Source organism: Salminus brasiliensis, chromosome 5 (genome assembly GCF_030463535.1).
Source record: "Salminus brasiliensis chromosome 5, fSalBra1.hap2, whole genome shotgun sequence".
NCBI classification, from domain to species: Eukaryota; Metazoa; Chordata; class Actinopteri; order Characiformes; family Bryconidae; genus Salminus; species Salminus brasiliensis.
The window spans coordinates 38,510,043-38,537,195 of record NC_132882.1 but is presented as its reverse complement, the minus strand read 5'-3'; the positions used below and the strand labels follow the sequence as shown (position 1 = coordinate 38,537,195).

At 36.8% G+C, this 27,153-nt stretch overlaps 1 protein-coding gene across 8 annotated transcripts in view; it reads right to left on the bottom strand.

The window, feature by feature from the left end:
- Window positions 1-2,819: 2,819 nt before the first annotated feature.
- The window catches only part of obscnb (obscurin, cytoskeletal calmodulin and titin-interacting RhoGEF b), a 98,352-nt gene continuing 74,018 nt past the window's right edge, over window positions 2,820-27,153 (bottom strand). For 6 of the 8 annotated variants that reach the window (XM_072680276.1, XM_072680277.1, XM_072680280.1 and 3 more), the window contains 18 exons: window positions 25,407-25,508; window positions 21,284-21,340; window positions 19,109-19,248; window positions 18,272-18,472; window positions 17,949-18,022; window positions 16,480-16,650; window positions 16,162-16,321; window positions 14,371-14,487; window positions 12,581-12,745; window positions 10,821-10,979; window positions 10,467-10,644; window positions 9,415-9,528; window positions 8,944-9,111; window positions 8,750-8,852; window positions 8,376-8,505; window positions 8,087-8,189; window positions 5,731-5,773; window positions 2,820-5,095 (listed from right to left, as the gene is read on the bottom strand). In XM_072680276.1, coding sequence (XP_072536377.1) covers window positions 4,627-5,095; window positions 5,731-5,773; window positions 8,087-8,189; window positions 8,376-8,505; window positions 8,750-8,852; window positions 8,944-9,111; window positions 9,415-9,528; window positions 10,467-10,644; window positions 10,821-10,979; window positions 12,581-12,745; window positions 14,371-14,487; window positions 16,162-16,321; window positions 16,480-16,650; window positions 17,949-18,022; window positions 18,272-18,472; window positions 19,109-19,248; window positions 21,284-21,340; window positions 25,407-25,508 — 2,654 coding nt within the window. In that variant the 3' untranslated portion in view covers window positions 2,820-4,626. Of the gene's footprint in view, window positions 5,096-5,730; window positions 5,774-8,086; window positions 8,190-8,375; window positions 8,506-8,749; window positions 8,853-8,943; window positions 9,112-9,414; window positions 9,529-10,466; window positions 10,645-10,820; window positions 10,980-12,580; window positions 12,746-14,370; window positions 14,488-15,547; window positions 15,593-16,161; window positions 16,322-16,479; window positions 16,651-17,948; window positions 18,023-18,271; window positions 18,473-19,108; window positions 19,249-21,283; window positions 21,341-25,406; window positions 25,509-27,153 lie in introns of those variants that run through there. The other 2 variants (XM_072680278.1, XM_072680284.1) reach the window with 2 other exon arrangements.

Here is a 27,153-nt window from a genome sequence, read left to right as displayed (position 1 = left end):
TGAATTTAACTGACCTATAAAACAGATTTTTATTCTCTTATTTTTTATTTTCATTTTTATTGATAAAGCAAGTCAAAGCAAGCACTTTTTTTTACTGATTATTTGGCAGATGTTCATTTGATAAATTCACCTAAAATTATATATATTCATTTTATAATAATTTTTAAATGAATCTTTGAATGAATTGTAGCCATGCCTTTTGTAAAGCATTCAAATGTTGAAATTGATCTTGTTCTTTACAGAACATCTGTTTTTTCAAGTAAGTCCTATTTTACCTCATTAAAACATTGTTGTAAATGACTTTACTAGTCATCTTTCAATGATGACAATGATGGTTCTGTAGCAAACACATCTGGTCCCTGTATCTAGCAATAGTGGATTGCAACTTAAAGGTTTATGAAGCAGGGCTGATTAGAATTGTGAATTGTAGTGAAGTATTGTTCATTAGCTATGTGGTTGTTCATAGACCTGAAGGAATGGAGTTGAGGAATAATATGGTGAGGCTCCCATGGGCTAGACTTGGGAAAGGAGAGCGAGGTCCATTTCCAGGCCTAACTCTGTAAAACTGTGCATGAGCTGTAAAATTATAGTCAAGTCAAGTCAGATTTATTTGTATAGCGCTTTTTACAACTGTTGTCATCCCAAAGCAGCTTTACATAATTAGGAATTAATAAAAGACAGAGACAAAGAAGAAAGAAGAAATAACGTAAGACATGAAGGATCAAAGACCCCCAGTGAGCAAGCCAATGGCGACCGTGGCAAGGAAAAACTCCCTCAGAGCTGGAGGAAGAAATCTTGGGAGGAACCAAGACTCACAAGGGAGACCCATCCTCCTCTGGTCAGAACTATTCAAACAAATGATAAATGATAAAAATTACCAAACCAGATACAACAGATAGTTAATAGTGGTGATATTAATAGTGGCAGATACGAGTCCATTTAGGTGTTAACATGGTCATTAAACAGGTAGCAGTGGTAGGTGGGTGAGCCACTGGTCTGCTATGGGTGGTGGTGGGTGGGGGGCCTTGCTGGTTGGACTGGTAGGTGGCAGCTGGTTTGACGCAGGTAGAGGGGACATCAGCGGGCAATCTTCCAGCAGGTCAGGCTGGGTGGCCATTTACTCGGAGAAGGTAAAAAGAGAAAGTTAGTTCTGAGAGAAATTTTATGGAGGGCAGAGAAATTCCTCTCTATAGGAGATTGTTTAGATTTGACATACATTCCAATGAATGTAACCGAGATGTTAAGTGGATCCAGCAGTGTCTTCATGTGTACTATGTATGCAACGGTGGGGGCTGATTATGGGATAGACATCCTACATATGGGAACATTACAACAACATATGACGTGTAGTAGGGAATAAAACGTGCGGTGTTCCTTTGTCTAGGGAGAGACAGCAGAGGGACACAGAGTTTTGGCAGACTCTTTCCACACTGTACTCTTTATTGGAATAAAATGTTTCATGATTGCAACTAAAAGACGGTGGTCATGAGTCTCCTTTCTAGAGAAGTCCTTCCAAGAACACCTCAGTAGTTCCCAGAAAATCACAAAAATCTTTGTAGTTCTTTTACAGTTCAAGGACAATGCAAGGATCTTAACTAACAATTTGACAACCTGGAAAAGAGATTTCAGTTTGGTGAAATTCACACATTTTAAATATTCTTCCTCAAATCTCAGCATTCGCAGACCATTAACTAATTGTATAAGAGTTACATCTTAGTCATAATGTATGTACATTGCCTTGCAATTGCCATCAGCTGAACATGAATGGCGTTCTTGGCGAGAATTGAACTATGTCAGTTTATTATCCATCTATACAATGACCCACCTATTAAGTATGTCACGGAAGACCTTATTCACTTCATGGATCCAGATAGATACACTTCATAGATATGGTGGCCTGGCAGAATTATTCATGTTTCATGGTTGATGCTACAGGGTCTGACGGTCTGCCGTCCTTGTTTAAAAAAAAAAAAAAAAAAACTCTTGCTGCTTCCAGGGAAGTGAAAGGGTGGATATTTCCAAGTTTAAGTTCCTCGGCAATGTATTCCTCTATGGCCTCTGATTCAGGTATGGAAAGAGGATAAACCCATAGGGGTGTGGTTCCAGGCATCAAATCAACAGCACAATTCCAGCACCAGAGAATTTATAGGGAATCAATGTAAAAGGACATTGTCTCAGAATGAAGAATGAAAATGCTGAGTTTAAGTAGGATTGGGATTTCATTAACCATACCACCTCCTATGGGTTTACCATCAATTCCTTTATACTGTGGAACTTTACAGAGCTTTCCTGGAATTGACACAGCTTGTGCAAAGGTTCGGTCAATATAATCTTTTGCATAAAATGTATGCAGCTCCAGAGTCTATCAGTGCTGTAATAAAACAGTTTTTTTGTAGATTAGGTTAGAATATTGACACTCACCCTTGTGTAGCTCGCCACATTCATTATTATAGTCTCCTCTTTTCCCTCAATACAATCCTTCATGAACTCTGCATTGTTTCTCCTCTGGATATAATTTAGCCTTTCTGACTTCCATTGCTTCAGATTCTTTGTGTTTGAAGGTGTTAACAGTTGTGACCAGGTTGAGATCAGGGTGAGTGAATTATTTTTAAGGAATGCTCTGTTGCTGCCTTTTTACCCTGCTTTAGGGCCAGTATCTGCTCCCTGGGGCCATGACAACCATGAATTGAACACTTTGGGGGGAAACAAATCAAACACAATCAACCACAACCATAATTAATCACAACCATAATCATACAGTCATGGCAGTCAATACTATTGGCATTACTTAAAGTATTAAATCTCATTTAGTAAGATAGTATGTTTAGCAAGATACATATTTTATTTAGATTTAGAATACCTCATTTACAATTTAGACACTCCGAGGCAGTTTGTGCTAGTCATCAAGACAGTCAGCTTAATTATTCAAAACAAAACAAACACATGTGACTTGCCTTTTCTTCTACACAAACACACACATCTTTGGTTAATGCAAGATTTTCCACTAAAGTTCATTATTTGTAAAGTACATTATTTGTAAATGCACTTATTATGGGATTAGTAAATGTAGACTGTAATGTCTGACACAAGATAAAGTTAAATAAGAAACACAGTTATAACTATAACCAAATATACAGTTGTATGTAAAAGTTTGGGTCAAAAGACATTCAACCTATTGAGAAGTAGTAAACACAGCCTCTGTAGTTATTCAAACATAAAACAATATTGTTGGCAATTACTAATGCACAATAACTCTGTCATAACAAATTTTGCAAAGGTTTGCTAAGGCTCCTAGACCTGGATTAGCAAATAAGGTTCGTCACCAATCGTAATTAAGAACCATCGGCTAAATCAAACTTTCTGATGAGGTCATACTAGAACTTTGGCCACAATCAGCAAGGCTATGTTTGGAGAGAAAAGGAGCCACCATTTCATGACAACAACACTTTGCCATCAGTGAAGAGGGTGTGGGTGGCTCTGTCATGCTTTAATGTTGTGAATTCCACAACACGCCAGCACATTCTAGTGATTAGATAAGTAAGTATACAGTATACAATCCTTTGCACAGGCCACACTGATGATATTGATGATATAAAACCTTAAACCTGTTTTAGTTCAGTGCAATTTTTAAAAACCTGTATCTTCAGTTTCTTTCAGTTCAAGCAATTCACTGTGTTTTGCCAGAGTTGACAAACTTCACTGTACTGGACAAAAAACAAGGCACTTTTTATAAATATGGCATAGTAGTCAGCATATCAATATATCACAGTCACACAACTGTATATGCGAAACAAGGGGAGTTAACAAGAGTAAAGAGGAAGAGAAAGGCAACAAGAGTAAATGGGAAAGCACACTTTCTCTCGAAAGTAACAGTGTTATAAAACTATTTCATGTTGTAAAAGATGCAGTCTAAAGTATTCAGACAGTTTTTATTTTTAAAATTTAAAAACATTTTCATTATCCATTGTCCCGAACATGTTGTTAACTGAGTTTTTTGTGTTTAATTAATCTCTATACACCTGTGCCCTTTACAAATACAAGCTGCTCTATCATTTTGTGATTTGGGCATTTTCTGTTTAGAATACTTAGAGCATTTGTCCACCCCCACTACATAGTGGTGTGTCCCACATACATGCATGCAAGATTGATACATACCCATATTTGTCATATGCAAGTTTCTGAACTTCATTCATAAGTCTTTCTATGCAATGCAGATAATCAAAAGCTCATAATTCATAAGGTTTGTGTTGCAGAGCAGGTGTATAATATGTGCTATACAGTTTCATATTTGCTCACATATGTTGGGGCCAACTGCATAATTATTTTTTCCCAATTTTCACCCAAATATTGCTTTCAGGAAAATGTTAGCTCAAACTGGAATGATCAGCAATTTGCTATTCTTGAGAATTTGAATGTGATTTGTATATGCATGCAAGGGCACTATACAGAAATGTTCCCCTTTAAGTCTAAATGCTAGATATGTGACTTCAAATCAAATATTCTAATCAATGTAACATTAAAACTAGTTCTCCATTTATTTTTTCATTTTACTGCTTCTTGTTGATCTGAAGAGTAAGTGATTGTTTGACTGACATACAGTCATATGTATAAGCAGAAATGTGGGGTTTAAAGCTCTGCCATATTCATACCATTAATACAAGCCAATCCTAACTTGCTGTTGGACTCATTCTTTGTTACATTCTCCCCACTGTTCAAAGACAAAGCTGGTGAGTCCACATTTGCTACGGACATCTGCATTGCCTCTACTAATTTGTTGTTGGAGTTGTTAGCATTAGGGTTATCAGGTAGCTGTCTCTTGCTAGGTGAAACACCTCTTCTCCTGGGTAACTTTGGAGACTTATTCACTTTATATTCAATAATCTCCTCCACCTCCACCCATTTGGGGTTCCTGGCTGTGGCCCCCTCAGGCTCTGTAAAATAAAGAGTGGGTACAGGCTTTCTGGATATTGTACGTCTCTGCCTTTGGGGCTCAGGAGTGGAAAGTTCTGAACGGTGCACTCCCATTGAGGATGGACGAGGTGACATGTGACGCTTCATTCGAGTGTTCTTCACAACAGTGGTAATAGTCTCCTCTCTGCACATGGAAAGCAAAGTGTCTATGAGACTTGCATACAAATATTTACATCCTAACCAATAATGATCAACTGCTCACAGTTGTAAATGGTCCAAAATAAGCATGAGAAAATGTATTTTATTTTTTGAAATAATTTAAAATAATTAAAAATATATATATTATTGTTGATGTTTGGTTTGGAGGTATCCCTTTATTTTTCCAAGCATTTTGTCTTGGTTAATTTGTATAAAAGACAATTAACTATAAAAAATGATTTTATCAGAGGCAAAAAAGACTAAACTAAAAGGCATTGTGGCTCAATGGTTAGAGAATACAGGGCTATTGATGACAAGGTTGTGAGTTTGATACCTAGGTTCGGCAAGCTGCCACTTTTGGACCCTTTAGGAAGGCCCTTAACCCACTCTGCTCCCCTCTAGCTACCCTCCAATCCATGGCACATACGCACATAAACTCACTATGTCATTTTGTGTGTTCGCTCACTAGTATGTATGTGTGTTCACTGCATGAATAGAATAATTTTATCTATGTCAAATGGTCACAAAATATTGAATACGGTGGTGTACTGGAAAAAATACTGTGTAATTTAAAGACATGCGAGACTCACTTAAATTGCATATGTAATTGTACAGACTTACATGATTATAGTTTTCTTAGGTGCTTTGGTCTCCTGCTCCATTACTAAGAAGGAGAAAATAGATGTTAGGAATAAAAAAGTAGTGAGTCAAAAACAAAAAGTTTTATAAGAACAAATGAGGTTTAAATATTTAAATTGTTTGTGATATACATAAAAGGAAACAATTGTTACACCATCATTCCTGATGATAAATTTAGAAAATTGAGAAGTCTGTATGTAAAACTCTGGTTGTCACACAACTTCCTTCTCCTAAATAATAACAAAACAGAGGTTCTCCTTCTCTTTTAGGTTCAAAAGCTGTAAGAAAGAAACTATCAGACTTGATGTTAAACTTGACAGATTTTTCCATTATTCCTGGTCCAGCAGCTAAATATCTTGGCGTTATTTTCAATTTAAACCTATAGTTTGACCAACATGTAGCTAATATTACTAGGATAGCCTTTCTCTACAGGATGCAGAAAAACTAGTACACAATTGTATTACCTCAAGGCTAGATTATTGCAATGCACTATTGTTGTAGGTTGTTTCTTAGAACCTTAGTAAACTTCAATTAGTTCAAAAAGCTGCAGCCAAGATCCTTACTAAAACTAGAAAAATTCACCATATCAGTCCAGTTCTATCACCACTGCATTGGCTTCCGGGTTAATTTTGTATTGATATAATATCCATCTATCGACCTACAAAGCTCTACATGGCCTCACTTCTGAGTACCTGCGAGATCTTATTACTGATTATGAACTATCACGATTATATAGATAACAGGGAGCTGGCTTCTTAGTAGTTCCCAAAATTAAAAAAAAAAAACCCAGCAGGGAGAATAGCCTTTCCTTATAACTCTGGAATAACATTCAAGATAATGTTCAGGATTCAGACACAGTCTCAAAGTCTAGGCTGAATTCTGTTTAGCTTAGCTTTTGAACAAACTCTGTCTCTTTACCTTCTCTAAGTAAATGGCAGATCAGCTGCCACCCACCAGGCTCCCCCCTCCACCTGTGTAAGACCAGCTGCACGCCCTCTTGCCACCGCTGCCTCCCTAATGGCCATGTTAAAATCTACTCTTAACTGTTTTAGCTGTGCCCCAGTCTTGATGGTTTGGTGACTTTTATTAATAATTTATAAATAGTTCAGACCAGAGGAGGATGGGTCCCCCTTGTAAGTCTTGATTTCTCAAGATTTCTTTCTCCAGCTCTAAAGGAAGTTTTTCCTTGCCACTGTCCCCTTGCTTGCTCACTGGGGTCTTATGTTGGAAAACTGCTTTGTGACAACAACAGTGGTAAAAAGCACTATACAAATACATTAGATTTGATTTGATTTAATCCTGCTTTTGTTGGAGTAACTGTCTTTACTGTCCAGGAAAGGCTTTATATTCAATTTAAGAGCATTGATATGAGGAATTCATTGAGTTCAGCAACAAGAGCTTTAGTAAGGTTTAGGATGTTGAATGATCACCACCCCACCTCATCACCAACTCCCCAAAGCATTCCAAAATTATTCAATAAAGCACCATTATTTCAGAGAACACATATCAGCTCGGTTTAATGAGGACTTTACTGGCTTCCAGTTAAATGCAGTATTGATTATAAAATTCTTCTATTGACATATAAAGCTCTACACAGGCTAACTCCTGAATATCTGCAAGATGTCATTTCCTTTAAAGCCCCTCTAGCTCTGGAATAACCTTTCAGATAATTTTCAGGACTCATAGTTGCAACCTTAATGTCTAGGCTGAATGCTCTGAGGTTTTAGTAATAAATGTTTCCACATCCAGGGGTTCATGGACCTGTGGTTAACTGAGATGCTGGTGCTGTTGTGCTGCCGCTTGCATGTGATCACTCAGGTTTGTGGACAGTGGAGCAGGCGGATGCCAGTTTTTGCTCCCCTTTAGTCAAGCTGTTATAATCAGATCACACTCTGGTAATGTTCACATTCTCTGTACTCCATGAGTCCAAACAGAACTAATTCAATCTCTTTATCTTTTTTCAAGTAAATGACCGACCACTTGTTTGACCAAACACTGATGGAAGACTGACCATCGGTCTCTCCTGCTACCCACATCAGACCAGCTGTCAACCTTCCAGCTACTGCTACCTCAGACCCCCTATTACTGATTATGTTGAGGTCTATAAGGAGTCCAAGTATGTGCTACTATTATTATCATCACCATTAACCAGCATGATTACTTTCATTATATCAGTACACTTGAGCATAACAACAGACTTGTATGATAATATTACTTTTTATCAATTATTTATAGTTTGACCAGAGCAATGTGTTTTTTTTTTGTTACAGATAATGCAATTTAAACAAACTACACAATTTAAGAGCAGGTTGTATATAATGATGTCAAGTATTTCTACCTTCGATAGTAATAGCTTGGTCTCCTCTGTGTTCTCCTGCCATTGCCAATGTAGGAAGCACTAGATTTGCAGCGCACTTAGCACTGCCCAAGTGGTTAGACAGCTGCAAATATAACATATAACAACAGCACTTATTATTCAGTATACTGAAATATGTAGTCTAGCATTTAAAAATACATTCAGTGTTTCATAATGTAATTTCAAAAGTACTCTACATACATTTTCAGTTTATTCAGATTTAGTTTGCATAATGTATAGTGTGGTATATTGTTGAATTGCACTACTGTACCTCACATTCATAATTCCCCAGGTCTCTCTCTCCAGGGTTCTTAATAACCAAAACTACTACTCCACTGCGTGATTCACTGTATGTCTGATACTTTTCTTGGTCGGTTAGCAATTTGCCTTCTTTAAACCACCTAAATAGGAGTAAGAAAAAAAAAATTCATGGCAAACAAAAGTTGAAGTCAAGACTGAAAAATGTAATGCATTGAATTTACTTTAAATTAGTACATAATTTCCACATACTAACACCGTTTTTGTTGGAAACATTTCAATCAATGCAAATAAACAGTATATAACTAGGTGCACTAAAAAGTATTTTTTTGTGCACATAGTTATATACTTTTTATTTGTCAAACATTTGAACATGTAAATGTTTACCTTATTTTTGGGTTGGGAGCGCTCTGTATTGTGCAAGTAAACTGAGCATCCTCTCCTGGGATATAAGTAGCATTCCTTAACTTGTTCACAAAGCGTGGGGGCACTACAAATGTGAAAAAAAGTTCTCAAATATAATTACTTTTGATAAGCTTAAGATTAAGCTCAAGGAAAATGAAGTCTGCCATGTGACCCACCCTGTACAGTGATCTTGCCCAGGGTGCTGGCGTTTCCTGCAGAGCTGGTGGCAAAGCATATGTACTGGCCTGAGTCATCAGCAGTCATGTTGTCCAGAATGAGAGTGCAGGAGCCATCTGGATCCTCAATAATGATATGGTGAGGGTCTACCTCCACAGTCCGTCCATCTATTCATTCATATGCATGGTTAAAGCTAGTTTCTGATTTACTAAGTAAATTTAATTCAGTTTTAGTTCAGTTAAGTGATTGTATTGTCTGTTATCTGACTTATCTGTTTGTATTAACAAACAAACCAGTACATGTTTATCACCATCAAAATAATTGAGAAAACCCTACATATTGCACACTGCAAACTTTAAATTCCTCTGTTACCTCCTAAGGGGGGCTCCTCACTGTGCTTGTGAATAATGTATGTTAATGGAGTACAACTATGAATTTCAGAATAAAAAAAAGGATATTGTCATGCTTACCTTTAAACCATGTCACTACAGGTTTGGGTGACCCTGTGACTTTGCAGGCTAGCTTAACTGTCTGTCCCAACTCTGCTATGCAATCAGTCAACACCGCATCAAAATCTGGTGGACCTGTTTTGAATTCAAACACAAACAATTTATGTATAACATATTTTGTCTTACAAAGATAATTAGCACATTTGGAACATTGCCTCAAAGGTATTTGTACATGAAAATATTTATTTCAAACAGAGCTACTGTCTATTGTAGCAGTGCACTACCGCAGAAAACATTCAACACTGACATTGGAAAGTTTTAAAATGGAATATTATGTCCAGCCTCAAAACAGTTATTCTTCAAATTTACCCACCAGCTTTTGTTGAACCAACCTCATTTTCATTGTGTGCTACTATCTAAAATACTTAACTAAGGTACTTAACTAACTGCATTTATATGTGCCATTATGGCTATAACTACTGTTACAACCCCATTCGTAATATATGACCACTCTAACAAGTCTGTTTTCCAGCCGGGCTTTATTTCCAGAGTGGCCAGAAAAAAGCCTTAATTCACAGACAAAAATAGAAAATAGTAATTGAGTTACTATTCCTAGTTAAATATAATTGAGTTTGCCAAAAGGCATGTGGGAGACTCCCCAAATAAATAGAGGAAGGTGCTCTGGTCAGATGAGACCAAAATTTAACTTTAATGCTTGCATAACATGAATGGGATTTGTTGTCAAGTCAGTTTAGATATCATAGAACTCAAGAATTGGTTACCTGCAAGATCGTTTTTAAATTACTTTTCTGCCGATCACATTTGGATTTACCTAGAATGGTACATGGCATGCTGCAAAGCTGTATAGATTGCATTCTTCCATGATCTAACTAATGATTTTAGATGTTCCATTTTTTGACATTCTGCTGTGTTTTTATTTTAACCAATAAAAAAATCCATCAATTTGCAGTGTGTATTTTTTATTACTAAACTATCTTCAGGATTTTGTATGGTGTGGTGTAGGATTTTCTTTATCTATTTTGATGAGTTTCTGATGTAAGCAGGGAACTTACTCCATGCTGGCATGCTGTAGCGTTGCTGGAGGTTGCGGAGGTCACGGAGCCAGGAGTTCTTGATCATGATTGTGCGTGACTGCAAAGTGTACTTCCTTACAGAGTCTTCACGCTCATGCCAGATTTCAAATGCCCTCTCATCAGCTTCCACAGTCTCATTCACATCAATATTTGTGAGCTGCAAAACAGGCACAGTTCAAATGTATTAATATTACTATATATAATCATGCTTTTTTACAAGGGTGATACAGGTTCTGAATACATCTTACATAAATGTAATCTTTTAAAAGCTGCCATTGTATGTTTACTCATGTATAAATTACATTTATGATATACTGCATATGACTTTTGAACCTTCATCATATTCTTGAATATGTATGCTTGGGTGTCTGTGTTTGTGTCTCGTTTCTGCTTGCAGATGATGACATAGTTTTTAAAGAGGAAGACATGACGGTGATGACCCCTCGAGGATGTTCTGATTCCTGGAGCACCTTCCCAAACTATGAAGGGACCCTGCCAAAAATAAATACACAAATACAAAAATAAAAACAAAATATATTCCAACACAGCATTGCATACATGACAGTCAAACAGACTAAACAGAATTGTCAATAAATGCAGAAAAACAAAAACTAGTCTTCCTGCTATTATATTATGTCTTGTGGATGGTGTAAATTGTTAAATGCATTGTGGTAGTGTAGCCAAGATGGCACCATATGTAGGACAAGCTTTTAAAGGTCTTTTTGTTTTTTCATCCGCTATATTTTCAAATCACTGAATTGGATATTTTTTTTTAATATTTTTGTGCCATATTCTGGTTGATTGTATTTTGTTCTTACACCAGATTAGTCAACATTTATAATACAAATATGTATGAACAGACAATTGACATTTGTTATCTGGCTGATGATACATGTCTTTTTATCAAAGATGAATTTCATTGTTTTTCATAGAACATCATAGAACTTTGATTTATTTGAGTCACTTGGCTTAGCTGTAACAATCTTAGTTATTCTACAATCATAATAAAACCGTTTTGACATTTTAGTTAAACAAAGTCATAAATGTATTGCTATTGATATTAGAAACAAAATAAATTGCATGATGAAAGAAAATTATAAAATGTTTGCACCTTTATTGAAGAGGATGAGATTTTAATTGCTGTTTGCAATGCATCTTTCTATTCATGGATGGATTGTTATTTAACAGACCTTTATCTTTCTATTGATAAAACTTGTGCTTCATGCTTAAATGCTAAAGGATTTTTAGAATAACCTTAGATTTCTAAACAGTGTTTTAAAACTGTACAATTACCTGGATCAAGAACTACCTAAACTCCATGTTTCCACTTTCCTAAAATGATTTTTGCTATTTTAGTGGTCTAGAATTTCCGCTTCTCTATGAAATGTACAGAATTTGATAAAATATTAAAATAATGAAAAAGCTATTTGGCCATCGGAATAGACGCTATGTTTGGTGGACGCTATGTTTGGTGCACATCAACACAAAGTCGTGAGCATGGTGGTGGTAGCATCATGCTGTGGGGATGTGTCTTGTCAGCAGGCCTTGGTAAATGGTAAGGTAAATGGTCAAATAAATGCAGCAAAATATCAAGAAACCCTGGCGGACAATCTGATTTAGTATTTAGAGAACTATGGCTTGGGAAAACATTTAATTTCCAGCAAGACAATGATGCATACAGCATACAGTTACAGAGAAAGGTAAATGTTTTGGAGTAGTAGAGTCAAAGCCCAAACATCAATTCAGAAGAACATTTGTGGCTGGATTTGAAAAAGGCTGTTCACTCCTGATCCCTGTGCAACCTTACAGAGCCTGAGCAGTTTTGCAAAGAGGAATGAGAGAGTAAATTGCAGTCCTCTGGGCACTATACTTGTTCTTATCTGCTTGCTGGGTAGATAACTTTAAGTTTAATGTGATGTGTCAGACACAGAGATGAGAATAACCTCAATGACAGACCTGCATACTCACTAGAACTTAGGTACAATATACTAACACTGGATAGGGCATCTATTTACTCTCAAAGTCTCAATTCTTTGTGGCATGGATTCCAAAAGATGTTGCACATAAAACATGTTTGGTGTGTTTAGCTATACCTGTCTGACAGGCTCTCCTAACGCTTCCAGGTTGGCAGGGTAGTTTTCAATGAGGGACACATGGTGTGTGTTTTCAGAGCGTGTGGGAAGCGAAGAAACCATCGTGTAGGCCTCTTCCAGAAGACAGCAGTTTTGTCCATTTCTCGCCTTATTTCTGATCAGTTCCTGCAGGGTGCATATATATATATTATTATTTTTTTTTTTAATATATACTTATTGAAAACACATTTTGCAAGATTAGATCTTAAAATGTATATGTTATATTTTGTCTTCAAACTGGTAATGTTACAGGAGAAGAAAAAAAACTTAACAAATCTGAATCTTAATCTTAATTATCAATGGAAGTGAATGTAAAATATATATACACACACATATACTGTCTGACATGAAATCAGAATAAACGTTTTGTGTTTTAGGTCAATTAGGGTTACCAAAATTATTTCTTTTTTTATTTGCTGAATGCCAGAATAACAAGAAAGGGAATTTTAAAGCCATTTTTTTATTACTTTCTTCAAAGTCAAAAGTTAGCATTAAGTACCATTGCCCTAAACTATATGACTTGGGTCAAATGTTTTGGATATCCTTCCACAAGCTTCTCACAACAGTTGGAAGGAATTTTGGCCCATTCCTCCTGACAGAACCGGTGTAACTAAGGCATGTTTATAGGCCGCCTTGCTCTTGCTATTCTTCGGGTCATTGTCCATTTGGAAGACCCTTTTGCACCCAAGCTTTATCTTCCTGGCTGATGTCTTGAGGTGTTTCAGTATTTCCACATAATGTTCTTTCCTCGTGATGCTTTTTTTAATGTTTTTTTTTTTTTTTTTTTTTTTTTTGGAGTAATAGCTTCTTCCCGGCAGAGTGGCCTTTCAGCCCATGTCGATACAGTACTCGTTTCACTGTGTGTAATGACACACTCTTACCAGCATCTTCACAAGGTCTTTTGCTTTTGTTTTTGGGTTGATATGCACATTTTGGACCAAAGCATGTTCATCCCCATCTTATTTGTACTTGCAGATAATTATTTGTACAGGTGGTTGGTGTGGCGCAACAGATAACACCACTACCTACCAGTGAGCTACCTCACCACATGGAAGACTGGGGTTCGATTCCTGGTCTAGGTGACCGCTGCGCTACACCAATAAGAGTCATTGGGCAAGACTCCTAACACTACATTAGCCCACTTATGTAATATGAGTAACCTTGTAAGTCGCTCTGGATAAGAGCGTCAGCTAAATGCAGTAAATGTAAATGTAATGAACGAGGCACCTTCAGGCATCTGGAAATTGCACCTAAGGATGAGCCGGAGTCTTCCTGATACCTTGACTAATTTCTTTCGACTTTCCCATGATGTTACACAAAGAAGCAGTTTTTTTCAGTATGCATTAAAATACATTCACAATTCACAGTCTCTAATTAACTCAAATGTTGCCAATAAACCTATCAGAAGGTTCCAAAGACATGAGATCATAATATGGGCTGTCCCAAATTGTTTAAAAGCATAGCAATCATAGTGTATTTAAACCTTAAAAAATTCTCTCTCAATATTCTGGCATTTAGCAAATCAAAATAACAGAAATTGGTAATCCTAATTGACCTAAAACAGGAAAAAAGGGTCTGCGTCTTGGTACCAGTTAAAACGCCCTTCAGAGGACTCATGACGCCCTTCAGAAGACTCATGAAGTCCATGCTTTAAATGTGTGGTGGTAGCACAAGGGGGACCTACTCAATATTAGGCAGGTGGTACGAATGTTATGGTTGATTAAAAAATAGTTTGCAGTATAAACAGTTACCTTTAGGAAGTCCTTGTATTTTTGGATTCTTTCCAGTGGTCTCTGAAGATAACTACTGATGCTCAGTACTGGACCTTCAGAAGGGTCCACATTTGCCAACTGAGAATCTGTGTATTCCTAGTTGAGAGTATTTTTTTGTATTAATGAACATTACTAATCTAAACATTTATCCAAACAGTAACAGTAATTATATATTCTCATAGATATTAAATGGCTGAAATATTTGCACGGAGAGATTACAGTAAATAAACAATGCATTTGTGAACTTCTGTTTGTGTCAGAAAGCTTAAGGGAGTTTGAGGGAGACATAAGGCACTACAGCTGCAACATTTTGGCAATGTGACTAAAAGATGCCCTGAAACATACAGTAAAGTAAAGCAGAACACAAAACATAATAAACCTTGAAGTTGAAAGTCATAAAATTTTAAACATATTTAGACATATGGCCATGGCAATTTTTTGTTGAAGAAATGTCTTTTTAAAATTATTAAAATAAAATTTACATGACAATGTTAAAATACCACAATGTTAAATTACAATCAGTTGTAGCACATCAGCTGCAGATAATTAGAACATTTTTAGAGTGGATTTTGGAGTCTTACTTAAACCTCAGACATTTGGCTTGCTATGCTATTGACTGTTGTAGTGAGTGGTTTAACATGGTGCGATTCTGAGACTGCAGATGCATACGAGTCTGTAAATGGATTTAAAAAGATCTAAAAGCCATTAGCCATTCCACATTCCATAAGGCAGAGAACATTTAAACCATTTGCCAACATGGCAAGGTCAGGCTATTCAATCAAGCTCAGCCCAAGAGTAGATCACAAGCAGCAGTATGGGGATGTGTTTCATAATTTAGACTAAGTCCAGTGAAGGTAAATCTTGCACCATCATCCACCATAAATTACCTTCTAGATACTGTTATTGGCTTTCTTTGTGGAAACAGTTTTGAGAAGGCACTTTCTTGTTTGGAATGACAAAAAGCACAAAGTGAGGTCCATGTATATATATTTTTGTCATCATATCAAGTCATATATACCTGTTGATCCTGTACACATTAATGATAAACAGACCTGGAGTAGGATGATTCCAGACTCCTGTGGTAGAGGCTTAGACCACTGTCCTGAAATTTCTAGAGATGCTCCAACCATGATGTAAAACTGCTTGTTTGTTATAGTCCATGATGTTATATATCCTTAAAGGAACTTTTGAAGAAAAAACACTCCACACCAGATACACCAGTGAAGTTCATTGTGAATATTGGGTTATTTTCTGCATGACCAAGACTATTTTTTACTTCAATACAAACTTAGTGATCCATGTAAACGCACTAGAAAAGTAAGTCATAGTTTGTTTAAAGCCTTTATTATTTTCTAAATATTGTGTGCACTAAAGCTATTTTTATTAGCCATTGCTTGATTTATAAAAGTCAGTCTGTTTTAATTAGTTTTTTTTTGTGATCTTTCTACTGTTTTTACTGATTTACTTGTTGGCACTGAAAAAAGAAAATGGGTCAGTGCATCATAGTGGTATGCAATAGACAGCGACATGCATTTGCTAGCTGTTGTGTAGGGTGTCTTACATGTCTTCATTTGGTTTTCTATTCACTATTCCCAAGTGAAATAACTGCAAATAAACACTGTACGCCACAGCTCCATTGACACATTGCATAATGTAATGTAATGTATTTGGGTATTTGGGCTGTGCATATTGACAGCCAAATAATACAAATAAGTTATGGACGATTAGCAACGACAAGCAGTACTTTGATCAACATTTTGCATGGCATACCTTAAAGTAGTGATGGACATTTTTCTCACTGATGGCGGCCTGTGCTTGAGTCTGGCCCACCAAATACTGAAGATAGTTCTCAAATCCTTGCTTATTTTTCAGAAAACGCATTGCTATATCATCATCTGTGTCGCAATCTTTCAGCCCTGGGAGCAGGGAGCTGTTGAAAAAACACAAAGAATCAGAAATAGCAACAAAGAATTTTATGAGATTTATTTCCTTTATTCCACATTTCACATGTCAGCCCTATCTCAAATTAAGCTTAAATGTACCATTAATAAAGCTTGTTGTAATTTGTGATCCTGAAATGCTGAGTACCTGGTGTGAAAAGACTTGATGTCATTAATGTTCCGGAAGATGGACTCCTTATTAATACGAATTTCAGATGGGGTGCTTTCATCATCAATATGTTCTAGATGATGTGATGTAAGGAAATTCATCTCTCTTACAAACTCATTCTCACTGCTGATTAGATCCTGGATGAGTTGGCTGTCAATGACATAGACAAAATATTTTGTTGTATAACCCATGTCACTATACACAAAAGCATGACCACACAGTTCCACTGTCCCTTTGAACATAAACATTGGAATGTTGTAGAATCTCCTAGCATAGAAGACTAGAATAGAATAGAAGTACTTCAATCACACATGCAGATCCTTAGTATAGTGGTGCTCCTAATTCTTAGTGTCCTAAAGTAAATGTGGGGTTATTCTAACTTTATTGAGACATAAATTGGATTCCTATTACAGTTTCTATTACAGTTATCCGTTACTACCCAAAATATTTGCGACTTGTAAGTTGTGGAATGACAACAACAAAGACAACATTCGGCAACACATGTTCTGTTCAAACTTGTGCAGTCCCTTCTGGTGGTAGATGCATGTACTTTGATATTAACTGTGATAAGAGCTACCTATGATGACATTTTAGGATTGCTATTTAATAGGATAGCCTGACCTGGCCACATTGGGAGTTGATATAAAGGTCTTTATTTGAAAGGTCTTTATTTTATTTCCTGCCATAGGAATGTCTGTTTTCTAATTGTTTTAAGATTGTCTTCGTAGACTATTTCTACAAGTTTGACAAAGGTTGCTAAAAATAATCTCAGATTTTAGCTCCTACACTGGTTTGATATGACTATTGTTGGTCTTATGTTGAAGTGCAGAATAAGGATGTAAGAACAAAAATGTGGAAAAGCATGGATAATCTCAAAGCTACACAGTCCATCTCTTTTGGATGATTCTAAGGGAATGAGACTAACAGGGGCATTAAAAACTTACCTTTTTATTTCAATATTAAAGTATTAAACTTTCTTTATTAATACAATTTAAAACATTTATTTTATTTAAAACATTTTATTTTTGAACATCTGTCTGATTTGCATGAAATGGTTCAGTAATTGCGAGCAATCCAGTGCAAAAAGTTTATAAGTAGTTTTTGTGTAACCAAGCTGCTGGGTTAGTAAATGTTTCACAATAATAACACACTAAACGTATATCAGTCCTCTTTTCTTAATGTTTGATACATAACTATGGAAAAGGCACTGCTTCTACAAATTTTGTCATGTGCTTTTTGTGTGTAGAAGTGTATTTTCTAACTTAATGAATAAGCTTAAATGTCTATAAAGATTAGATTTTAATCATACATTTTGTCAGTATGAAGCAGTGTTTTGGATTGTGGCATGTTAAGGCTCAAAAATGTTTGTGCAAACATTCACAATGTAATAAACACGTTTTTTCATAAACAGTGAGGATAAAAAAAACATCTAGTGTGTAAGAACTCACCAAAGTCTTCTTTTGTACTCCCCCTCTGTGACTTCACTTGTGGTCTCTGGGACATCCCCTGTTTCTGCAGAAGGCTACAGTACAATCCAGCAAAGAGTTGTAATATTTTTTGCCCCACTTTTAATACTGATGTGCTATATAGGTACATGTTTAGTCAGACTTTATGTTAAACATTTCAAGGCACAGTGTACCAACAAAGATGCTTTAGTAAATGTAATTGTAATTTTTTTTTACTAGGTTTAAGGATTCAATGATGAACTAAATATAAGCAGCCAACACAGCTAAATGTAGTTGTTATTCCTCACTTGAACTTCTGTACTTACCTTCAATTTCTTGTCAAGATATGCAGGAGAAACCCACCCTTGGCGTGATGGTGTACTTTTGGTGGGCTTAGTGCGTACAAGCCATTTAAGTGAATGAGCTGAGTCCAGAACTTCCACATATTGTCCCTCTTTTAGAGCAATGCTGTCTTTACTCAACCCCATGGGATTGTAGTCAGCTGTTGCTACATAAATATCAAACATCTGCACAGAGACAATGTGTAGCGAATTCATATATAATGCATGTATAGCAGCAATTCAAGACGAGCATCCAGGCTTTTTTTTTTGTCCTGGCACCTGGCACTAGAATTCAAAGATACAGTGGGGCCAAAAAGTATTTAGTCAGCCACTGATTGTGCAAGTTCTCCTACTTAGAAAGATGAGAGAGGTCTGTAATTTTCAGTGCATAATCAGTTGCTGTCTAAATATGTTTTGGCCCCCCTGTACCTCTAAACCTAGACACTACTAAACACAAGTCTATATGGAAACCATAATACTCGACACTACACTTCACCCAGGTGCTCTCGGAAGCGGTGGGTCTTCATTCTGCGTTTGACTCGACTATGCTGTAGTGGAACAAACTTCGCTCGCTGTCTTCAAATGCAGACTGAAGACCCACCTCTTCCGAGAGTACTTGGGTGAAGTGTAGTGTTGAGTATTATGATCTCCATATAGACTTGAGTTTAGTAGTGTCTAAGCTAAGAGGTATCTTTGAATTCTAGTCTATTCAATTTAGCTATTCTTGAGTAAACAGCAAAGCACTTCTGTAAGTTGCTCTGGGTAAGAGTGTCTGCTAAATGCCATAAATTTAAATGTAATTTTAGAATCACTAAGACTTACCTCTCCTCTGGAATCACTCTCATCTGATTCTGAGGAAGAGTCTACAATCAGTGAAGGAGGACGTGAGCGGCCATGATGGGGCGATGGAGATGGAGTTTTAGTTTCGTCATCACTGTCAGCTCCTGGCACACGTAATGATGCTAAAATGTGCAAAAGAAAGAACAAAATAAAAAGCATAGTTAAAAATTGCCTGTGTCACTAATTTCACCCTTACTGAAAGTCATAGTGTAGGTTTTAGGAACTTCAGCTAAAAGGGCCTTTCTCCTAATGCCAGTTATGCCAGGACAAATGAAGAGAATAAATGGTTAAGGAGTATGTATAGCTGTGTCTAATAGGCTGCCATAACTGGGGATATATATATATATATATACACACACATGTCCAAACTTGCTGATTACTTACAAACCTTTGGTCTGTATAAAAGCCATGCTGTAACAAACTGTGTTACTGCAGTATTTAGACAACACTGCATTATTACTGCATTTCTACAATAATGTCTAGATAGAGGCAATTAAAAAAAGAAACATGTGCACACTTGTTAATCAGAAGTAATTACAAATAAAGGCAGAGTGGAGAAACTGACAGGAAGAGGTCAGACTGACCCAAATCCACAAAAGCATTACACATTTATCACATTTATCAGCTTCAACACCTTGTAATCCTAACGCTGGAAACAGTCTCAGTTTCAACTGTGAGGAGAAGACTGCAGGTTGGAGTGACAATAATAAAGGCATTGCAACACAACCAGTAGACTACTAAAAATAATGCGGGGTTTGACTTGTATTATGTATACATAGTACCACTGTTTCACAGCTCAATGCTGGGGGGCTTTATATCTATCTATCTATCTCTCTCTCTCTCTCTCTCTCTCTATATATATATATATATATATATATATATATATATATATATTGAATGAATGCTGCTATGTACAGAATGAACGTTGATATACATATATATATATATATATATATATATACATATATATATATATATATATATATATATATATATATATATATTAGCATTCATTTCATATATATATATATCAGCGTTCACTCTCTATATATCATATCATAATGGTTCAATTGCTGGCAGGCCATTCCATCCTCTCCCCTTTCAAATTCACCGACACCAGCGCAAACGGGCCTGACGGTGAAGGGCAGTCATTGCAAGATCTCCTAGCAGCCTGATGAGACTGGAGATTGGCTGTGTGCAGTCTGTTCTGGATTGTCTGGGCAGAGAGCAGCCGGCCATATTGTCCTGCAAACCTTGAATGCAAATCTGTAAAAGATAGCCTACGGTACTTAAGTGCTGACAGGGTGAGGAACCGATCTTCTTGGGGTATCGTCTTCTTGGGACACCCACTTCGCGGCCTGTCTCTGACAGCCCCTGTTATATGAAACTTGGCCTTCAATTTGGAGACAGTACGAGGGCACACTCCAAATAATGCTGCAACTTGGTTTTGTGTACAGTAGCTTGAAGTTGTTAGTAGGTGTCTGCTCCAGGAATCAGCATGCCATGTTTGATTGATCTGGATAGGGCCCCTGCAATAGCGCAACTTCAAGCTGGGGGTACCCCAAACTTTTCCTGGTGATCAATACAAGCTCAAAACAAAGAAGCTCAAAACAAGTGTCAATAACAACAGTAAAATAAGCTGTTTGGAAATGGCGTAGCAGATTTGGCAAAATGTTCATAGGCAAAACCCATATACTCAGCCCTACTGCTTATCCCATAAATGCATGTTCCTACAAATTTTCATTTAAATGAAAATGAACAGGTTTCCAACAGTATAGGAATAATCGCCAAGAAGCATTGTTACAACAAAGAACAGAACCAAAGATTTCTACCAAATTTCTATTATATACACTTTATATACAGCCTATTAATTTTCTACATGATGTTCAAAACTGTGGCCCTGGTTTCAAAGACATCTGGACCTTCCATATGCCATACATCCCACTTGATGTTGTTGAGGACTGATAGAAAGATACTAAACCGACCGATACTTAAAAAAAATAAAATAATAAAAATAAAAATAAATAAATAAATAAAAATAGACAGATAAACAACAATGTATGTGCAATAATATTTTACATAGTAACTACAGCAGAGACGCAAGTTAGCAATAAGATCAGGATTACTGTTTAATTTGTGGGTTCTTTGGATACATACTGGTTATTTTGGGCCATGATTTCATCCACTGGAGCACTTGATGGTTCTGTAAGCTGTCTGAATAACAAATTAATGTTTGTCAGCATATGGGTCAAGTGAAGGTATGGGAGGAAGGATGAATTATGGGCTAAATGAGTAATGGAATTCAAATTTCTAGGGGAGGCAGGTTCATGAGTGCATTGTGGGCAATGTGCAGAGGCAGTTAGAAGGAATAGATATACTTATTAGCAATATTTCATAATTTCAACTAAATTCAATGTAGACAGTTGTGCTCTGAAGTGTACACACATTCATCATAAACATAAATGTCATGCTAATTTTTTTTCTAAAAACAATGCAGGGTCAAAATTAAACATAGGGGGTTAAACATATACAAGCACACCTAATATTTGAAAGAAGTTCCATTAGCAAGTTGCATCTTGACCAGATGCTTTTGGTAGCCATTAATTGTTGTCTGAGACAATTCTGTTTGGATATTTCAAATACATGGACTTGACTTTTAAGCACAGTCCACATATCTTTTGTAAGAGTTAAGGGTCAAGACTTTAGGAAGGCCATTTTAAAAATGTAATTACAGCAATAAAGGCAAATGTAAATGTTAGCTATCTTTGGTGTGTATTCAGGGTCACAATCTGAAAAGAAATCTAAATTTTCAGGCTGGTCTCCTGAATGTTCAGCTTCCTGTTTATAACTACAGTGATTTGTCTTTATCAAAAGGAAAGCCACTCAACGTCTCTCTGCACTAACCATAAGACTTTGCTATTGACCTTTGCCAGGTGCCCCTCTCCCCAGTGCAAACGTTTGGTCAGCTTTTGCTCCATTAAACTCTTTTGTTTACCGCCCCACCCCACTCATCTGAATCTGATCCTCTCACTCTTTATAAGTCCTCAAAGAGTAACACCATGCGTGTTTTGGGCGTTAGTTCTGAGCTGTGTGTTTTTTATATGTCCTCTGATCTATGTTTCTTGGTTTACATAGTTTTGCTTCTGATAGCCCAATTTGGATAGACTTCTGACCACAACTGTAAACACACAGTAATGCATATTATCTTAAGTGTTGATAAATATGAATCTAAATTTTATTTTGGAAGGTATGTTAAAAGTATACACTGTCAAAGCACTGGCAATGAGTCACATTTCATAGTTTCATCAAACAAGTAACCTCATTTTCATATCAGTGACATAGATTAAAGCCTAAACTCTATGCTAGGCATCTTTACATTTGATGGGCCAGAGTGAGCCTAATTTTCATCAAAAACCTCCTGAAACCTTGAGATGTATACTAGAAAGGTTGTCTATTAACGAACACACAAAGAATAGAAATAAAGCTGAAACACTCAAACACTGTGCAAACTTTTTTTTTCATTTTTACAGGGCCTATACAAATTTTCACCCACTTGGATGTTTTTCCCCTTTTATTACTTTTGCAAATTGAATCCCCTGTATCCATTCCCTGACTTAAACTGTTTGATCACCTTTTCTCAGAGTTTTCCCAGTGAGTGGAGTTTTATGGTGTATTTGTAGCCAGAAATACTGATTAACCAATGACCTTGGACCGCTGGATCATTGAATTAGGTCAGTCACATTCAAGGGGGTGAATATTTATGCATGTCTTTTTTTTACACTACACATAATTAATTTAGTTGACATTACAAATCTGTTTTCACTTTGAATGTTTTTGTATTTATATGTATAATTTTTATCATTCTTTTTTATATTTATCATTTTTAAATGCATCATATTTATTCATTATTAACCATAATTCCATTAATAAAAGCAATAAAAGTGGAAAGGGAGTAAATTTATACCCCTTTACCAAATGCCTGTCATAAGGCAGAATAGATTTACAGTGGGGAAAAAAAGTATTTAGTCAGTCTCCAATTGTGCAAGTTCTCCCACTTAAAAAAAAAAAAATTGAAAATCACATTGTCTGATTTTTAAAGAGTTTATTTGCAAATAATGGTGGAAAATAAGTATTTGGTCACCTACAAACAAGCAAGATTTCTGGCTGTCACAGACCTGTAATTTCTTCTTTAAGAGGCTCTTAAAGAAGAAGTGGTGTGACTGTTTGAGGTTGTGGGCAGGTGTCTTTTATACTGTTAACAAGTTCAAACAGGTTCCATTAATACAGGTTATTACCTGTATTAATGGAGCCTGTTTGAACTTGTTAACAGTATAAAAGACAACTGCCCAAAACCTCAAACAGTCACACTCCAAACTCCACTATGGTGAAGACCAAAGAGCTGTCGAAGGACACCAGAAACAAAGTTGTAGACCTGCACCAGGCTGGGAAGACTGAATCTGCAATAGGCAAGCAGCTTGGTGTAAAGAAATCTACTGTGGGAGCAATAATCAGAAAATGGGAGACCTACAAGACCACAGCTAATCTCCCTCAATCAGGGGCTTCACGCAAGATCTCAGCCCGTGGGGTCAAAATGATCACAAGAACGGTGAGCAAAAATCCCAGAACCACACGGGGGGACCTAGTGAATGACCTGCAGAAAGCTGGGACCAACGTTACAAAGGCTATCGTCAGTAACACACTACGCCGCCAGGGACTCAGATCTTGCAGTGCCAGACGTGTTCCTCTGCTTAAGCCAGTACATATTTGGGCGCGTCTGAAGTTTGCTAGAGAGCATTTGGATGTTCCGGAAGAGTACTGGGAGAATGTCTTATGGTCAGATGAAACCAAAGTAGAACTGTTTGGTACAAACACAATGAGTGAGTGAATGCTGAGTTGCATCCAAAGAACACCATACCAACTGTGAAGCATGGGGGTGGCAACATCATTCTTTGGGGCTGTTTCTCTGCAAAGGGACTAGGACGACTGGTCCGTGTACATGAAAGAATGGGGCCATGTATTGAGGTTTTTTTAAGTGCAAACCTCCTTTCATCAGCAAGGGCATTGAAGATAAAACGTGGCTGGGTCTTTCAGCATGACAATGATCCCAAGCACACTGCCAGGGCAACAAAGGAGTGGCTTCATAAGCAGCATTTCAAGGTCCTGGAGTGGCCTAGCCAGTCTCCAGATCTCAACCCATAGAAAACCTTTGGAGGGAGTTGAAAGTCTGTGTTGCCCGCCGACAGCCCCAAAACATCACTGCTCTAGAGGAGATCTGCATGGAGGAATGAGCCAACATACCAGCAATGGTGTGTGCCAACCTTGTGAAGACTTACAGAAAACGTTTGACCTCTGTCATTGCCAACAAATGATATATAACAAAGTATTGATATGAACTTTTGTTACTTACCAAATACTTATTTCCCACCATTATTTGCAAATAAATTCTTAAAAAATCAGACAATGTGATTTTCAGATTTTTTTTTCTCATTTTGTCTCTCATAGTTGAGGTCTACCTATGATGTCAATTACAGGCCTCTCTCATCTTTTTAAGTGGGAGAACTTGCACAATTGGTGACTGACTAAACTGACTAACTTTTTTCCCCACTGTATGTTGTTTTGCTCCATAGAGTCTTATTCTATTGGTAATACTTTTCTACAGGGATTTGCACATCTGTGTTTGCAATTTAAGTAGCTGAATGCATTCATTAGAAGGGGTTTCCACAAACATTCCACATCCACAAACAAAGTACATTTCTAAATTCTGGATATTTCTGATCCACAAATATTATGTTTGCTGCATTTTGAGATATTTGCCGTAGGTTGTACATTTTACAATTGTTTTTAAACCAGTATTATTTAGTAGAGTAAAATCAGTGGCCTTATCAATGGGTATAAATCTCATTGGTGTTTTTTATACAGTATGTGGTCTTACTTTACTCAGTTTGAGTATTCTCTTTTTGTGGTTAAATGGTAAATAATATTATTATCAATGGGTGTTATTTACACATTTATAAATCATTTATCATTTATTATTTATCTATCATTTATTATTAATCCAAATTATTTTAAAATAAATTTTCTTCTATTTTACTCTTATTTTAAGATTTGCTATCCCTGCTCCATATACAGACCAGAAAGCATTTTGACTTCTTAATTTAACAAATCAAGAAAAATATTTGATTAAACACTATTAATTACAATGTTTAAGTAAATGCTATTTACGCCTAAATAAAACTAATAAAATCTATTAACTCAATCAGCTCCCAGAAAAATCTCTTACCTTGAGTTATCTTGGCAGAAACCATCTCTGTGATTTGGGAGGTAAGCTTTTGTAAGAACTCTGTAGTATCTACTCCACCCAGGTAAGGCAGTTTGGTCTCTCCTGAAATACAGAGAAATATGGTTCTATATAAAGCTTTAATTTAATTTACATAGTTATTTAAATATTTACAGATCAGTCATCTTGGTGATGGCCTGACGTGCAAAAATAAAGAAACACATTTTGAGTGGCAGCAAAGTGGACCTATAGACATTGAGTGCATTACATCAATGTAGGGAAACCACGCCCCTTGTGTGGGTAAACTTCCACAAAATATAAATAGAAGTATTTGCTATTGTATATATATATATATATATATATATATATAATAAAACAAAATGTCTCTGTATGGGCTCAGTTTTTACATGGCTCTGTGGCTGCAGGGAGCTGGACAAGCTGGCTACAGTGTGGGCATGGCCAAAACGCACTCTGCCTCTATACTACTCAATATGTTGCCAGGCCAGATTCAAGCTGACACTCATGAGCTTGAGGGTATGAGCTTACCCTTTCTGAAGCTCACTGTGGTGAAAAAAAGAACAGGCTGCTTTGATGAGGTAACTGAACATTATTTTATATTTATAATGTATGTATAGCAACATTTAATCTACAATGTCAATATGGCTATAATTTAATGTGCTAATTGCAGAATTCTCACTGGAGCACTGTGATGCGGTGAAGAACTGAGTAGTGCGTTGATGAGTGATGGCTTAACTGGATACTTTTTGTTTCCCACTGTAGTGCTTGGCAAGGGCATCAGTTAGCTACTTCTCCTGCTAACATACAGACTTTGTGCTTACTACTCCTGTATTTTGTGTGTTTAATGAACTATCCAGTATGTGCAAGTCAGACATTGTCTATGACAGAGAAACATTACTAGACATGGGCAAACTTTCATCATTTGGCGATCTCACACTTTCCAGCCTACTGTTCAAAAATGGCTGATTGCTGGATAACAAGCTTGACGAACTGAGACTCAGGCCTATGACAGATCGTCAAACCAGGAATTATTGGGTTTTCATTTTTATGGAGTTGTGGCTTCATAGATGCATACCAAAAGGTGGTGGACTGTGGGTAAATAACCAATGATGCCTCCTCTGCTCCTCTGCTGTTGAGCTTTTTTGCTCCTTGTAAATTTGTTGTGATTATAATCGTGGCTGTATATATCACTTCACAAAGCAATGCCAAGCTAGTGCTAAGCATGCTAGCTAATGCTCTATGAGGACAATCTACAGGAGCCAAACGAGTCTGACTTCAAACTGGCACACTGTACAGAAACTGCTCTCATTGCAGTTACAGAGAAGCTCCATGCAGCAAAATCTGCCTCTCATGGGTTCTCTTCCACTGCTAAGACAATTAAATCATTCTTTCCCACCTTCTGAGACATAGATTTCAACTCGCATCTCAAAGTGTCTTGCTGACATCTCATCTTGGATGGCAGCTAATTACTTTGAACTCAACCTCAGCAAAATCAGCTGCTGTACATCCCTGGAACTACTGGATCTACCATGATCTTGCCATCTCCTGGTCACTGCATCTGCAGAAGCACAAAGCCTTGGTGTAGTCATGGATGACCAGTTATCATTCTGGACTCACCCAGGTCCTTTTTTTAATCTCTTGTCATTTCAAGACTTTACTACTGCAATTCCCTTCTGACTGGTCTTCCCATGCACACAATCAGGTCTTCAAGTGTGACTCAGCTTGACCCACC